The sequence below is a fragment of the Dermacentor silvarum genome, chromosome 3 (assembly GCF_013339745.2).
Source record: "Dermacentor silvarum isolate Dsil-2018 chromosome 3, BIME_Dsil_1.4, whole genome shotgun sequence".
Lineage (NCBI taxonomy): Eukaryota > Metazoa > Arthropoda > Arachnida > Ixodida > Ixodidae > Dermacentor > Dermacentor silvarum.
The window spans coordinates 100,756,842-100,774,068 of NC_051156.1; the positions used below are offsets into that span (position 1 = coordinate 100,756,842).

At 44.8% G+C, this 17,227-nt stretch overlaps 1 protein-coding gene across 1 annotated transcript in view; it reads left to right on the forward strand.

Annotated features, from left to right (window-relative positions):
• The window catches only part of LOC119445627 (protein unc-119), a 42,930-nt gene that overhangs the window by 11,890 nt on the left and 13,813 nt on the right, over positions 1–17,227 (forward strand). Inside the window, exons 2-4 of the mRNA XM_037709889.2 lie at positions 7,869–7,991; positions 12,365–12,485; positions 17,047–17,219. Coding sequence (XP_037565817.1) covers positions 7,869–7,991; positions 12,365–12,485; positions 17,047–17,219 — 417 coding nt within the window. The remainder of the gene's footprint in view (positions 1–7,868; positions 7,992–12,364; positions 12,486–17,046; positions 17,220–17,227) is intronic.

Genomic DNA, 17,227 nt, shown 5'->3' on the forward strand with positions numbered 1-17,227 from the left:
CCTTCCAGTTGTACATAATATATAAAGGGTGTTTTTCGAAGTGTGCTGTAATAAAGACTGTCCTTACTAGTCTGTTTAACTAAAACGTAGACGTGCCGTGTACGGCGCTCAGACGCGCCATTTGTCTCTGGTTGCTGAGGCCAAAGTTTATTAAAAGAAGTTAATTAATTTCACGTCACTAAGGGTTGCGGGAAATGTCGTCTGTCAGGTGGTCTTTTGCCATTTTGTGCCCCAGATTTAACCCGCCAATTTAGCTGGCGGCGGCAAGTGCCCTTACAAAGGCTGTCACCACCCTAAAACAGCGCTTGCATGTAGGATCCCTACAGCTTATCTCGCGCCGAGCCGTGCTCCTTAAAGGGCTGCAGAAGATAGCGCCAACCTTTCCCTTTCCATACGAATTACTTACTACGCTAGTTAGGAAGGCGGCCGGGGGCACGGTGTTAGAAGTAGCCGGGGGCGCCCGCGGTCTTTTTTCGCGCACGAGGCACGGGGAGGAGGCGAAAGAGACGGGGTGGGGGGTTGCGTTCTGCTCCCGCGGCTGCTGCTCACGGAGCTGCCGCACAGGCGCCGTATCTTGAAAGCGAGCTGCGATGTGGCCGAAGTGTGCGACTGCGGGGGCCTCATATTCAAAGCGATCTGCGATTGGGACAAAGTGCATTTGCCGAGTGCCGGTAGCATCGTGTGCGCTGTGCTTTCGACGTTTAGTTCGCGTTGAAGCGAGAGCCAGCGCGAAGGTCAATTTGCTCGCTCCCGCACTTTCTCACTCCACCGTTTTGACGAGCTTCCGCGGTCATCGAGCGAGATATGTGTTCAGGTTTACCTGTGCGCGCGTGACACCGCGCTTGTTTATTTAGTTAGTAAGCGAATATTTACAACTTTATACGGCAATCGATGCTTCGCCTTTCGGGCGGAACTGCGAATTTTTTAGAGTAAACTTGCATCATCAGCTTTTTTTTTTTTTCAGTAATCGCTCGTTGACAGACGAAGAAACAAAATCTGCATAATTTGTCAAATGAGCTGTGCTCGGCCGCGACAATAGCTTTGTCCAAAAAGGTATAGATTTTCAGTAGTTGACCAGCCCAGCTCGGGCGTAGGCGCAACGTACAATGAACTTGTTCAACAGCACACGCCACCTCCAACAATGAGTATTGTTTGCGTCGTGACTCGTGGGTCTTGCGGAGAATAAGCGTTAAACATACAGTTGAGCGGACAGCATCGCAGCATCGGCGATATCGAAGTTTAAAAAGGCAACTCCTAAGTGACACCAGACTACATCAGAGGCCGGATACGCAATTGTCGTGCCAGATAAACGTGCAAATGAACCGGCTGGAATCGGGCCTGCAACCATTATACGCAAAGCCGGATACACGTGACAGTTGCTCAATGAAACGTGATGCGCATTATATATGTTGCTCGTTATGCGCGTCGCTTTGCCGACGACTCGATGCAGCCTACACTCGTTCACTCTTTGACATCTGAGCACGCACTGTCGAAACATGTGCGACTCAGATGCGTGCAGTGTACTGAGGACTGTCGCGTGATGCTGGACCTTTCGACAAATATCAAGTGGGCAGGAATCAAGAGGGCTTTAAATCTATCAACGCGTAGCTCCTTGGACGGATCGTACTGCGCACGCGCGCCGCGAACTCGCCGTAGCACTGCACGCTTCCGGCGCGAGGGTTTTTTCGCTACGAATCATTTCTCCGCTGTGGCCGCAGCCACGCAGTCTAGCAGAGATGTCGACATATGGAGAAAGAAAGTCAGGGCGATACCGCGGCGGGGGTCGGAGAAAGGCGCGCTCGCCATAAATTAACGCACGCGTCCCGCAACCGTCATGGCGCTGGCTTTATTTTGGTCCGAAGGCTCTCTCTCGCGCGCGACATCCATATTACTCTGGCGCGCTAATACCGTGCAGTGTAGCGAGAGCCGCGATGCGGCGCCGGTACGCCGGAGGAGAAAGTAGTTCCGGGCGGTTGGACGGCGACCTCGAGGGCCTACGAGTCCCGAAAGCGCAGTCATGTAGAGTAGTTATAATTAAGATCACTGGGATCGCATTATAGCATGCCGCCGCACATTTCGCACCGTCGTCTGCTGCCTGCCGTTCTCGAGAGCAGCATACTGTAGGCGACGCGGAGGTACACAACGCGCTCGCTCCAGCGTCCATCGCACTGCACGGTTTTAGTGTTGGGAAGCCGCGGCAGTTCGGTGGCGCGGAAACAATAGCCAGCCAGCGTAGCTAGCGAGCGGGGCCCGCGTACAGACTTCACTGCAGCCTTGCGTGCTACGCTGCGACGGCTCGGTGAAGATAAGGAGCCGCGCGCTCTCTCGATAATTCTCCACCTCTTTCCCAGTCCACCTCCATCTGGGTCACGGCCTACATTGCCGAGGGACGGCGCGGTGCCCGCGAATTTCTTTTGCCATCGCTCGGCGCCCTCGCGAGACGCCTGGAAAAAAAAAAAAAAAAAAGAAAGAAAAAAAACACCTTCTCGAGGTGTCATTGATAGCAATTGCACTGCTGCCGCCGTCACGGACGGGCGCGTTTTCGTGTCTGCAGCGACGAAGGAGGTATATATATGCGCGGCCTGACCTTTCCGGCTTGACACGCTTCCCAGCTTATTTCCTTGCACTGACTGGCGGCACCGCGAAGGTAAAGTGCGATTGTGATAACGGAAGATAGCCAACGGAGGTCAACGCCCGCAGGCCCGAGCATCCTGAAGGCTTGGCTTTTATCTATCAGTGATAGATAGCCTGTGAGAGAAAGGCCCCCTTGGGAATCTGACTGACGAATCTTAAGTGGCTATTTCGTGGGATTTGGCATCCTTAGTTGCCAGTTGCCATTTTTAATCGAATCAGACTGCAACAACCCAATGTGTGCACTGGGTGGTGAGAGTTGTCGCAGTTGAGGGCTAAAGGGTAAAACAATTATGGGAGTTTTTGAATACCGCACACACAGGAATGCAGTCATCGCAGACATAAGTTAACTCACAATCTCGCGCTTATGCTGAATGAACTGTAGCCATATGTGGTGTCAAAGTGAAAATTTCGAAGTATGTTGCACTGTGTTGTTGTCACGTGTAATATTCATAATCTTTTTTCTTTGGCATTTCATATACCTAAAAGTTTTGTCATTTGTACCTATGTTTATGGTGCTGTTAAAGAGAATACAGCCTGCACTGCACATAAAGGCAGTTCCTTCTAAAGTGCAAACAAACATACACCTTGAAAGGCCGAGTGCTCTTTAAACATGTTATTTTAAAATGAGGTGGTAGATGTCACGCACAACATGACCGAAACTGTCCCCCTGCGATAATGCCTTCGAGGCGACGCAGGTATTCTGTAAATAAAATAAATAGATATGCATCAAGTTATACCTGTTGTGTCAAGTTGTGCAGGCCTTCACACTCCGGGAAGCCGAGCGAAACTACAGCGTTTCAAGTTTTTATATATGTTACTCCACAACTCATTTAAGCTAAACTACTCAGACGTTATAAACTTTAAATTCACTCGACAGATGCATCCACATAAACTAGAAGAGTTTTCCTGCAATAATAATGCATTTTTGTTTTCCTACATCCCGCAACCTGTACAAGAAGGGAATGGACTGAACCCGTGCGTCACCGCGCAGGCAATGTTTTCCAAATTTGTTGACCTTCCCGAGAAGGCAGTCCTCTCTTTTACTTATTGATATTATTTGTGTCTCTGTATGTGTTCCCACCTATCCTGTATTTTCTTAAGCCAGGATTGAAAATGTACAATATATAGTTGTTCACACCCCCATGGGGTTGACAGTATGTTGAAATAAATAAATAAATAAATTAATAGCTGCAGTGATATATAGCGCTTGCCTAGCTCTGTTTGTCGTATGTTCATGTGTCGTACTAGAATTCAGATCGCTGCTTTAAAAACTAAAAAAAGCAAAAACAAAGAGAACTGACTCAGCCCTGTGGTGTTAAAACAAGTTGTGAAGATAGTAATTAAAACCAGAAAAAAGCCGGCAGATCCCATGCCCTGTGGGAATCGGTGTTATGCGAAGCAGTGTGCAAGCAGTGGGCAATGAAGCAGTGTGCAACGAAACTACCATGAGACATAGGCGGCTGATTCATGACCTTCATGACATGCACGTCATGGCATTCATGTCTTGACATGACCCAACATCTATGTTCGTCGTACACTCTTGCCATACTATGCCAATTTGGTACATACCAAGTTAACGAAATGACCATGACAGCATCAAGACGTATGCGACTGTTTCATGACCTACATGACACGCATGTCATGACATTCATGTCACGACCTATCATTTATGTTCGTCATACACTCTTGTCATACTGTGCCAATTTTGGTACATACCAAGTTAACGAAACGACCATGAAAGCACCAAGACGTAGGCAGCTAGATAGATAGATGGATAGATAGATAGATGTGGCAAATGTTTGCCAAGAAGTGCTTTGCATTTATAATGTTAATTAGTTTGAGGAGAAAGTGTCTGCTGCATTAAGCAGTGTGTGCCTAACCCAATAACAATGCAGTCTCGTTTATTCGCTTCAAACGTCATGTAGCCTACAACATAAATTTGAATGCGTTCACAAATGTTCACTAGTAATAGTTCTTGATTTGAACATTTTGACTACATTTAAACAAATTATATGTGGTTGACACACACCCGTGTTCCTGAATAGATTTATTGTGTATAGGAGGCTAAGGAGACCTATGTTCAGCATGCAAATGCCACGTTCGTGGCAATGACCCGCCCCCATGCATGAAACGCAAGAGCGGCACATTCACTCGTTCAGAGCATTATCGACTGGGTGGAGTCCAGCCAGCCGCCGAGGTCATCGAGCACTTTCATTCTTCATGTCGTTAGGGAGGAGTGCCTACAGTGCGTCTAGCTTCTGCCAAATGCATTGAATTCATTAGCGGCCAGAAGCAGATGTGTGGCAAGCGGCCCAGTAGGGGGTAGTCTTCTCCTGCTTACTGGCATAATAAATTAGACTGTTGAGGTTATGAACGTATACTCTGTTCTGTAATGACTGTCTGGCTCTTTCCTTTTTGGTGAGAAGCCGAGGATAAGGTCTTGAGTTGATGAAAGCCTCTGCATGAAAGATAACTTGTTTTTTCATCAGCAAGTTTTGTGTTCTTCTTTGCTATAAACCAGCTGCGAGTGAAATAATCTCCGCAGGCAGCTAGCAGAATCGTAGGCTGTTGACTGATATGCATTCTGCAGGCTTGCCTTTCTGTCTAGCTTTGAAAAACTGTGTTCCAGTGTTGTGTTATTACATGCCTATTGTTACAAGCAGTTGGGCAGGTTTTTCGTTTAAATTATTTTTCTATACTTATTAGTCCAGTTTAAATAGCGGTCTTTAATGCAAAACGTTTATAGGATCACTCCTAAGGTTTTCATCATACACCTGACCGGGGAACCTCAATCACACAATAATGAAAATTAGTTGTTTGTAATTGTGGAGGTTTGAACCAGGGTCCCCTAGTGCAGTAGCCCAATGCTTGATCCATTTAGCCAGCAGCGCATGAGCATGAGGGAACAAGAACCTTGCAAGTCCTTCCCTTGTGCAAGCTCGTGCCTTGAGATGCTTGGCGCCTTGCATCGCGTCGCGTACTACGATTTAATTGCTCACCAGTTCTGGCTAGTGCTTTGACACAATTGGCCTGTGCCTAGCGTCACATAGCAGCAATTATATAACTGAGAGTGCGCCACTTTTCCCCATCCTTCTCTTGTGGCAGCTAGCACTTAGAGACACTATGATGTTGCAATGCATTCAAGATCGCGTCAGGTCGATGGCAGAAAGGACACACCTGGTGTTGTGTATTGTGTAACACTACTGCAGACGACGAAATCGAGACACATGTCGGCGATGAAATTCACGCACTGCCATGCGTTGTCTGGCTGCCGTGCGTGCACTGGACTGCGAGCGGCCGCAAAGTGGTTATGCTTCAAAGTTCAGTGTCGACAAGCATTGAAACAGTGCGAGACCTAGTTGGCAACAAAGACGTTAAATTCTGCTCCAGTAGGTGTCGACAGTGACTCGAAAACAACACATCAGGTTGTCATTAGACATTGCTTCGCATGGCATTATTTCCTACAGATGTGGGATTTGAGTAACTGTTTAAAGACGGATGACATTCCTATCTGTACGTTCAACTTGAAGACAGTTCATTGTGCCCAACGGGAGAAATTTCTTTTTCATCACTCTTTACTGGCTGCAGCCAATCCTCCACATGTGCTGAAGTGTTCCATTGTCTTCAAAGCCCATTGTACTGGCCATGCACGTACATATTCCAGCTGTTAGAGCGGGGGACATTGTGTGCTTGTGCCTGCAATAGTTCACGTCTAGCCAACAACAGCTGGATTCGACCTAGCAGCCTGCAAGCGATGGCCCTTTGTGGCTATAATACTCACTTGAGTTGCTGAAGTTTCAAATCTTGCATGTTCTGTGGATTGTGCACTTTCAAGGTTTTAAGGGACAATGGCGATGTGAAAGTGGCAAAATATTCTCAAGAAATCTCATTGCTGATTCCCCCCCCCCCCCCTTTTTTTTTGCTTGCAGTGTTATGTGCACGAAATGCATGTGGCAGAAATTCGAAGCAAGCTTTAGAGAATGTAGTGAAAGGCACACTTGAGCGTAGCTGTGGGGCCTGAATACAATGCAAATTTCTTTGTGCTTCAACACCTGCCTGCTAGCGCTTCTGGTGGCACTGTTCATCATGGCAGTTGATGATTGGAGGAAGCTGCCTGCTATCGAAATGGATCACCCGTGAATTTTGTATTCCAACACGGAACAAAGGAGACATATTTTGTTCGGTATTCTTACATGACACCCAAGTGCATTTTTTTTCTCTTTCATGATACTAGTTAGCATTGAGCAAAAAGCTGTATTCAGGGGAACCAAGGGTCCTGAATTTTTAAAAAAATAGTAAGCATATGAAAGCCAATGGGCAGAGCCACTGGGTTTGAATTCAGGTTTTTTTCACTGTCCTTTTCATGTATACTTGCTTTACTGTAATAAAGGATTTAACCTCATGTTGTTTGAAACGTGCTTAATGTAAGCACCAACTGCACTCTGCAAAATCTTTAGAGTATACACCAAAAAAAGAAAAATAATTGTTTTCAACAGGCAGTATTCAGTATATTTTTAAAGAAGTTCAACATTTGGAGGGAACTTTATATTGCTGAATGATAATGAATTTAAATTCAAGAAAAAAAAAGAGAAAACAAAATATAAAAAAGCTCCCCCAGAAAGGTGCGATTTGTTGTTTTATGCCACATGAAATTAAAAGTATAACGACCTATGAAAGAGCAGACAAAGGTCATGGAAAACACGGGGGAAACGACCTGCCTTTTAGAAACCGAGCAGTCGTATTAACTATCGATGAGCAATAAATTTGCAGTAACCTTCATATTCTAATTAAACGAGACGAGAAATTAAAGTGGAAGAAAACTCAACTTGCCGCTGGCAGGAGCTGAACCCACAACTTTTTCTGGATATGCAGTGCTGTAGTAAATTTACCTATGGCAGTGGTTGTCCTTCCATACAGCTTTTATCATATTTAGTAGTACATATATTTATAACCTTTTCCTGGTAGTATTAGCCAGTTAGCTCATGAAGATCTTTCTTTATTTGTTTCTTTCTTTCATTCTGTACAGGAACTGAAAAACTGGAGCGAAATGTTTTGTTGAATCAGTATGTTGGCATTGAATGAATTTGTTGAATTCATTAACAGAGCTCATGGATTAATGGCTCTTGTAGTATTGAATTAAAAATAATGTTAGGTGAATAAAGAAAACTAGAAAGACCTTGAGTCTTTAATTTACTTAATCGCACGTGTTCTTTCTCCTTTTTTTTTTCCACCAGGATACCTCTGCTCCCCCGACGCCAATGTCTACGACATTGACTTCACACGCTTCAAGATCCGAGACATGGAGAGCGGCATGGTGCTGTTTGAAATCGCCAAGCCACCGCCCCCGTCTACACCTGGTGAGGATGGATTCATGATTTATCAATTCATCCAAACTATGTTGAGGCCTATGAGACACCGTAGTCAAGGGCTCTGAATTAATTTTGACCGTTTGGGGTTTTTGAGCATGCTCCTAAACCTAAGTACACATGCATTTTTGCACTCTACCCCTATGAGAATATAGCTGCCGTGATTGTGAATCAAACGTGCAACTTTGTGTTCAGCAGTAGGATGCTGCAGCACTTAGCCTCTGTGAGGGGTATGCTTGGTGAGGGAGGGCGAGTTTGCTGAGCACTTTCTTAAGCCTGGGCAGTGCCTCATTTATGTGTAGAACTGGAAGTGAGTTGACATTGTTACTTTCCTGGCACAGATTTGAACCAACCTGCAATAATTAAACAAGGACAACCTAATTCTGTTTCCGAGATGCTTACAAATTTACTGGCATTTTGCAGCAATGGCACTAATTAGCATTTTGCTGGTAGTTTGCACCTTGTGCGCCTAATTTCTTTACTGCACTAATGCCTCACAACTGGTGACTCTTTTACTTTTTTTGCCAGTTATTTACGTCCAATCGTATACGAGGCAATCCTTTTGGGACAGCATCTCTTTACTGAGGTAAAACCTCGCCCATCCTCTGTCAAAAGCTGCAATAGGATTGACGTTATTGCTGACAACCAACTGGTTCATTGCTCTCGTTAACTGTTCATTCAAGTTTTCACTGCATGTCCCATAAATGCGCATCAAGTGCATACATTCTGCGCTCAAGATACTTTGATTCTGATGCACGAGTGCTGTAAATCTTTTCATGGCTGACGCGTTTACCTCTTGCACTTGAGCATGCACACATGGCTGTGACGTGTACGTTTTATCAATCCTGGCTTATTTAGAAGGTGTGTTTTCTGGCTCTGGGCAAAGCAGATAGCGCACAGTCAGAAAGTAACTGCTTAGGTTACTTGCTTGCTGGTTAATTTACTTGCTCCATGATATGGCTGCAGATTGTAGGGTGTCAGGTGCGGCTGTAAACCACACAACAGTCATGAACTGCAGCTGTATGACCAAATGAGCCTCGCCCCATCTGTACTTCAGAAAACTTATTAATAGTCTGCAAAGACTTGCAGTACATTGTAGAGTGGCCTTCAACCCTTTGTTGCCCAAGCGCAGCACTACATCAAGGAAAATCGGAATAACTTGTTCACCTTTACTTAATTTTTGCCGTAGAGAGTACATTAGTACAGAAGAAAACAAGTTCCCCTCCTAATGATGTACCAACCAGCTCAGTCCAGCACACTTCTTCAAAACAACAATGAAATGTTATTTGAGTTGTAACTTACTACAGTAATTTTTCAATTGGTAAATGGTTTGCTGAACTATCCACAACTGGGGGTGGACTTTCTCTAGCATATCAGAAAAACTACTACATGCTCTGCATTATGATTCCCGTGCTTAAATCATGATTTTGAGGTATCAAAACAGCTTAGCATATTGATACGTTGGACATTACAAGGTTAAACTTTTGACACAGGTGATACTGTGGCTCGTTTGCATTATTTAAGGTTTTGTTGGTGCAGCAGCCAAGTTTTTCTATAATGTGCCAAAGTGCAGGATTACTGCACACAGGTATTACTGCACACAGTATGGTACCATGGCTGGAAATGCCATAAGTGTTGCTGAGCTTGGCTCAACCGGCTATTTAGGTGCTACTGAATTGCAGCAGCTGATTTATAACTCGTTGGCTTTTGTCGCCGTTTAGGCACCAGCCACATGTTCTTGGTTAACTAATACATCTAAATTTAAATCAAAAGGTAACAAATTCTATCCATAACATGCACTTGTAATGTGTCACGGATTCTTGTAATGTATAGCCTCTATTTAATCGCACATATTTTTTTAGCTCAATGGATAAGATGACTTCACTCTACTAAACATTGCAGCAGCCAAGCCAGTGCATTGAATTTAAGTTGCAGCTCAGGCGGGGTGCCACTCTTGCTCACTGGACAGTGTGACCGAGTGCAGAAAGTTAGGTGCCATGCGACAGCAGGTACAGTCGCGCTCAGTGTGAGCTGCAACACGGTGCAACACAATGCGGTGGTGCCAACATATAAAAAATTGGTTCAACAGATATCAGTAATTCAAATGGTATTCTCCAATTTGTCGTATGTCCGTGCCACCGTGCAGTGCTGGTGCCCCCTTGACCATGGGCACCGTTTTGCAGCTCACATTGAATGCGACTGTACATAAGCTTGGTGGTACAGTTAAACTTCGATATGACAAACATGAATAGTATAACAGATTGTATATAATGAAGGAAATCTAAAATGTTTGTCAGTGATATTAGTACGCAATGAATATATGCTTATAATGAATATTGTATATTATAGAGGTATTTCTTTATTGGGTGAATCTTTGTTATAATGAGGTTTGGCAGTTGTGATAGCGAAGAGGCGGCTGATTGGGGGCTGTTGTGGGCAATGCTGCATGCGCATTTTCAATGCGTGGAGTGACCATGACGAGGCACACGCGGAACATTAATTTAAGCACTATACAGTCCTTGTACTGTACAGTACTTAGCGTTTCCATGCTAATCATTTTAAAAGATGTCATGCTTACCGCTGTTTCATTTTACTCAAATTTCACAACAAGGTTCAATTTCTTGGGCCACATCATTCGTTAAAGCACTTGGTGTCATTGTTTGCATGGTTCGTCGGGTCTTCTAGTTATGGACAGTCAGTGAAAGCCAGTCCAAGTTCCTACAGCAGCCTGCTTTTCTTGTGGCAAGATGCACGTAGAACAGTGGCTTACATTTTTTTTTCTTGATGAACTGGACAAGGAGAGATGCCAAGCATTTCATCAAATGATGCAGACCAAGAAATACAATGTTGTTTCAAAATTTTAAGGAAGACGTAGCAATAGGCGCAGAACCTTCTTTTAAGATTGTTAGAATAAGAAAACAGTCTACTGTACACGGTACTGTGCCTTCATGAAAAGGAACACACAAGCACATGTCCTGCATTCGGCAGCGGCCTTTTATTGTGCCATGTTATGAACGGGTTGGCGTTTCATCTCAGCGCTGCCATCCGTTGTTGCGGGTCGGAGATTATTCAGCCGCTGCTGCCAGTTTGTTGAGACTCGGGTAGCGTTTAGGCCGGTGATCCCTCAGCCAAAGGGATGAGTACGTCCGGGAGTAAGAGCGAGAGAAAAAAGGGTTTATTCTACATATTTACAGTGGCTCCAAATATGGAAGCTCACTCCATGGGGGAGCACTTTGAAAGTCTCAGCTCACTACATGTCTGAGCACATATCAGAACTCGTCAGGACACCCCACTGCAGGCAAGGTGTCTCCTTATAAAACCTCGGTCTTCCCTAGTTGACCCGACTAGGGAATCAGATGACCTTGATGTGGCCAATCAGACGGGCCGTCTTGTTCGCTGAACTCCGCCTCTAATGTTGCACCTTCGAAGCAAGGACGAGGCAATCCGGAAACAGGGGGTTGACACTCCTTCCACGAAAGTCGGTGACCTGTTTCTTGCCCTCCGACGGTCATCTTGCCAGGGTCGGGAGAATAGCACTAATCCCCGCGTCTACCTCCCGGCGGGTGGCGGCTGTGGTCGGTCGCTGCTAAGTGAGCTTCTAAGTCAGCACCCAAAGAATGGGCACTGCCGAGTTGGGGCGCCTGTTTGCCTGTCTCGTCGGTGTCTGGCACTGTCGTCGTCTGGACGACGCTCATGAAAGGGCATGCCTCGATGGGAAACAATCAAAGAATGCGCCCGGCCGATTCGGGACGCAACAGCCATCACTAGGTGACTGCAAGAAGCTTTACAGATGCTAGCGACAACAACAGGTGGTGCTTTGAGCTTTCTTTGCTCAACTGTAGCTGCGGCTTCACATTCCCTGCTGCTCATTGCTAGCTCTAGTAACTGTTGAGCCTTTACTAGTTGCCCCGTGATGGTGCCTAGGCAGTCGACACCTGCACGGTACGTGCTCGTGCATTCCCTTTCATAATGTTGCTGTGTGTACGTGTGGGCACCTGCGCTACGGTAATTGCTCTTGATCAGGAGCGCAAGCCATTCTGTGTGGCCATGCTGTTCTCATTCTTGGGACAACATGGCATTAGGATTTATGTATGTGGTTTCTAAATAATTAATCAAAGCTCTTTTCATGTGACAAGCAGACCTTCCTTGCGGTAGAGGCACATATAGTTTTTGTGACGCAGAATTGCAGCGGGTTCTGTCAAGCCGCAAATGGGATCTAGTGTTCACATCCCCCTCATTGTAAAGAGCAAGGCTGCTGGCGTCGGGTGACTCGTTTGCAAAGTACACCTGAGGTTTTCATTGTTTGGGTTAAAGAGGGACAACCTGGGCTGTGTTCATCAACTTTGCATCTTGCACTCTTGCAGATGGGGACGACGCGGGCGAAGAGCAGCCACTCGAAGGAGAGTGCCAGGACCCCAATGCAGGGCGCTTTGTCCGGTACCAGTTCACTCCACAGTTCCTCAAGCTCAAGACAGTGGGGGCCACGTGAGTCTCTCTCCTAAACTTTTCGTCATTTAGCAAAGTCAGCGCTTGAGCCAGTATAGTGCTACAGTTGCTTGACTGACTTATGGTTCACATTGTATAAGGTGCACCAGTATGAAGAGGAACCCAACTTTCCAGCACCAACTCATGTCACTGGAACATGAAATAAACTGAATTGAATTGAATTGAGCTCTGCCCTTTCTACAATTTCACAAAGGCAGCACCGGCATCTTTTTAAAATTTTAAATTGCTAGCTACTTTCTGTGGTCATGGGGCTAGCTGTACTTTCTTCGTGCGATGTAACAAAGGCCATTGTTCAAAATAACCAGCAATTTAAAGGAAGGTAACCACTGCTCCATCATAGTCGCAGTTGAAAAAAGGGACCAAGCTGTTCCTGATACATTGGGTTACATTAGTAAACAGTTTTGCTTTTACTCACGTTTTGATAAGTGTATAAACCTTCTCAGTTACCTTAGCACTTGCCAAACTCAACTAATTTCTAAGAAAAAAAATTAATTTTGGCATTTTATATGCCAGAACCATAATCTGATGATGAGGCAAGCTGCAGTGGGGGGCTCCAGATTAAGAATCTGGGATTCTTTATCTTGCACCCAATGCACGGTACACGGGCATTTCTGCATTCTGCCCGAATCTGACTGTCTGCTGTGGCAGGGATCGAACCCACAACCTCGAGCTCAGCAGCACAACACCATAGCCACTGAGCTACCATGGCAGGTCAACGAATTTCCATCAAATGCTTACTTTTATAACACTAAATGCTTACGTTTAACGCGGAATTTGCATTTAATCTCGCTAATTTTTGCTGTTCCTGCACTGAGATAAAATAAAGTTCCCTGAGGTGGACTTTTCAACAACAGAACTACTGTATTTACTCATGTAAGGCTTGCACTTCCTTTCCAGATTTTTAAAGGGTGCGGGCTTTACAAAGAGCAGGCTTATCCCAGTCAAAAAAAAAAAAAAAAAGAAAAAAAAAATTGGCTCCAATTAGCTCTTCCAATAGGAATCAACTGGGGCCAATAGGAACCAATTGGAAAATGCTTACTTCCAACCGGTTACGATTGGATCAGAGGAGAAACCAATTGCAGTTGCCAATAGAAATGAACTGGACCCAATTCGAACCGATTGGAAAATCCCTAGTTCCAACTCATTACGATTGAGTCAAGGTTAAACCAATTAAGTCCGATTGGACTTGCCATTTGGAATCAACTAGGCCCATTGGGAAATCCTTACCTCCAATTGGTTATGATTGAGTCAGGGATGGAACCAATTGAGTCCAATTGAACTTGCCACTTTGAACCAGCTAGGCCCACGTTACATTCCCAACTGAGTCTAATTGGACTACCAATAGAAATAAACTAGCTAGAACGTAACCAGCTGGGAAATCATACTTTCAGTTTATGAACCCATTCAAGGAAACTGGAATGAGGGATAGCTTTATATGGCATGCAGTACTAAGGCTATATCAAACCTGTTTCTGACAGCTGGAATCCTATTTAGGTTTGCTTTGCGGGGTATATGGCCTATTGCCCACTGGTGCAATTGGCCATTCTAACCAATTGGTTTGAAACCAAATGGCACCTATTGGGTACAATTGGTCTCTCCAACAAAACCCAATTGGTCACGTTCCAGTTGGTTCAATTTGTCCATTTATGTACTAATTTACGATTGGAAATTTTCCAATTGGTACCAATTGGAAATTTCCCAATTGGAGTCACTTGCTTTTTTTGACTGGGATGACTACTAGTTGAAACATAGAACTACGCCCCGACTGGTATGCACAACAACACAACCATTGGCGGCTGACAAGGAACCGGCCGATTTTTATGGACACGGACTATGCAGCGAAAATGTCAGAAAAAAATTGTAAAAATGATTTTGTTGGTTTTTTAGTGCGCCAACACAGTGGAAAAAAGTTTGTTTACAGACTTCTGCTTGGTGTTGTGCCCCATTAAAATAAAATTCACTTGAACTTTCATGATGGCTGAGTCTGTTGCGGGTTCACCTATCATGCAGCCCGATGTGCATTGAAGGTTGTCGGAAGGTACATGCACCTGCATTAATTGATTAAGACATCTGAAGCAGACAGAATTTAGGCACATACATAGCTCTGAAATATGCCACTCTGTTTGTGAGTAGGACCTATATTTGCAGAACTGAAGCAATGTAATAACTTCACATAAGCTGTAAACTAATGTGTCATATTTGTTCACTTCAGATGATCTAACCAGTACAGTTTACAAAGCTGTGATGTGTTTTTTGTGCAGAGTTGTGTAGTTCTAAACTTTTGTAAAAATAAAAAAAAATATGAAACCCTAAATCAAAGCTTATGACTTCCAAACGTCAACAGAATTTCTCTCTTGTGCAACAAATTTTATTCCAATCAATTTAGTGGTTGTCTGCTTAGAGCATTTTTGTATTTTGCATGTAGTATTTGAATAAGGAACTCACAGTTTGCCTTAAGTTTTCTTTTAATTGGCGCAGTAGACAGCCTGTTGGCCTGTGAGCTAACATGGGGCCCTATAACGTAAAACTATTCTAACCAGTTTTTATTCCAATCTCCTGACATCAAATTTACATAACCGCCTACGCAAGCGTCGGGCGGTGACCCGCAGCGTTGTCTGAACAGCCCAATCAAATGCTCTCCTCGTTTATAGGAGGTGACTTTTGTTCGCTTTCAAAACAAATAATATTGCCTACACTGAGCGGTAAAAAAAAAATCAAATTGGCTGATAAGAGGCGGGGTGATGCTCAAGTGGAGAGGGTTTCGATGGGGCCGAGCCAGCGCAGTGAAAATAGATAACCGGATAAGGAGGGTGGTGCTGGTGTGCGTCTCTGATTGGTCCGCTTCGCCTTACTTAGCTAGCGGTGGCTGGTCGAAAATCGCGGCAACGTGCAATGGAAGGATAAGAATGCCGATAAAACGAATTCTCAGCAAGGAAGAGTTGGCAGAGCGATGTATACATGCCGAAAGGGCTGAATAACATTTTACTGCCACGCAAAAAGGTTTATTATAGGCAAATCCATGCTCACCGGCAGGTGCGAGTAGCGAGTTGCCCGAGTGATCGGTGGGCAGCCATCTTCTATTTCTTTCGGAGCGGGGCAGTATCATGCTATTCAGAAAAGTTTGGTTTTGTTCAGCATATTAATGCATCTTTAATGCGTACACGTCATTTTGACACTGCGAGTTTTCACGGTTTTGTGAGGTCGTGTGACAGACAGGCGAAGTGGGCGAAGCCCGAAAACTTGTGACCGATAGCAGAGGGCTAATGGCGAAAAGGTGTCAAATTGGGAATAAATTTTTTTCTTTTGTTCTGGTTAATCATACATAATCAGTGTGTTCAAGTCACATCAGATAGGGAGCTGTCACTGTTTTCGTGACGTCGCATGACAGACAGGCAAAGTTGGGGGTGGCCTGAAAATTTTTTGACGATTCGTGGAGGGCTGATTGCAGAATTGGAATAGCTTTATGTTATAGCGTACATGTACAGCAAAAGCATGGGCTGTTGTCGCCCATGTAACTGATCCTGTAGGCACGACACATTTCACTCATTTAGAATAGTCTACAGAAATCCATGAGGTGAAACAAGTTTAATGGAAGGGAAAATTGTCATTCACCTGAGATGTGCATCGAGCCACAAAGCAAACCCAAATGGGTTTAAATGGGCACTGCAACAACTTTTTGAACACGGTAAGAAAACGTTCACAATTTTAGATGATGTTGCCATGAACATGATAGCCAAATATTATTCTGCTATATGCAGCAGGGAGCTAACAATCTTGTGTAAACGATTACTCACTCTTTTCTGTGGCTTTCATGGCTGCCATTATTATGCCCCACCTATGACTTCATAGACCGGTGCGACAGTCCATAGATGCCAGCCATTGAGTGAATGTTTGTGATCATAAGTTATTCCCAAGCAAAAGCTTGAACATGCGTGCACACCACTCCAATCTTCTAGCAAACGAGGAAATGGCACTGTTAAGACGTCGTCCTAACACCGCTTCTTTGTCACTCTCGGGCACCTTTGTCAGACATCAACCTTTAAGGGTTACCATTAAGTGCACCGTAAAAAGAAGGAAAAATAAGGAAGGAGCAATAGGCAAGGCATTCCCAGCAGTGCTGCCCCGGCTGAGAGGAAACATTGTGTCGGAGAGGAATGGGGTCAATGAGCATTGCAGTCTTTATATCTTCATTACTAGGTCCTTTCCAAAAATTTTTACGGGAACATATTCATTGAAAGGCATTTTGCTCACTCCAGTGTATTCTCAGTTTTGAAAAAGAGCGTTGCAAGGCCCCTTCAGACCATTGGTCCAGGTTTGATATCTGGACCAGGGTGAAGTTTTCTTCAACTGCTACACTTTCTTCCCAAAAAGCCAGTTTGTGGTTTTCTTTGTTGCTTTGCGCCGCTCTCAAGTGAATGACAGTTTTCCCTTTCACATATGGAATGTGCTGCTCTGTATGCAACACAAGTGTGCCTACTGCGTGATGCGTACAATTGTGTTTCATTGCCGTCTCTCACATTTTTTATTCCTGGCCTTTCAGAGTGGAGTTCACAGTGGGGAGCAAGCCCGTGAGCAAGTTCCGTATGATTGAGCGGCACTTCTTCCGCGACAAGCTGCTCAAGACGTTCGACTTTGAGTTTGGCTTCTGCATCCCCAACAGCAAGAACACGTGCGAGCACATCTACGAGTTCCCCTCCCTGTCTCAGGAGCTGTGTAAGTGC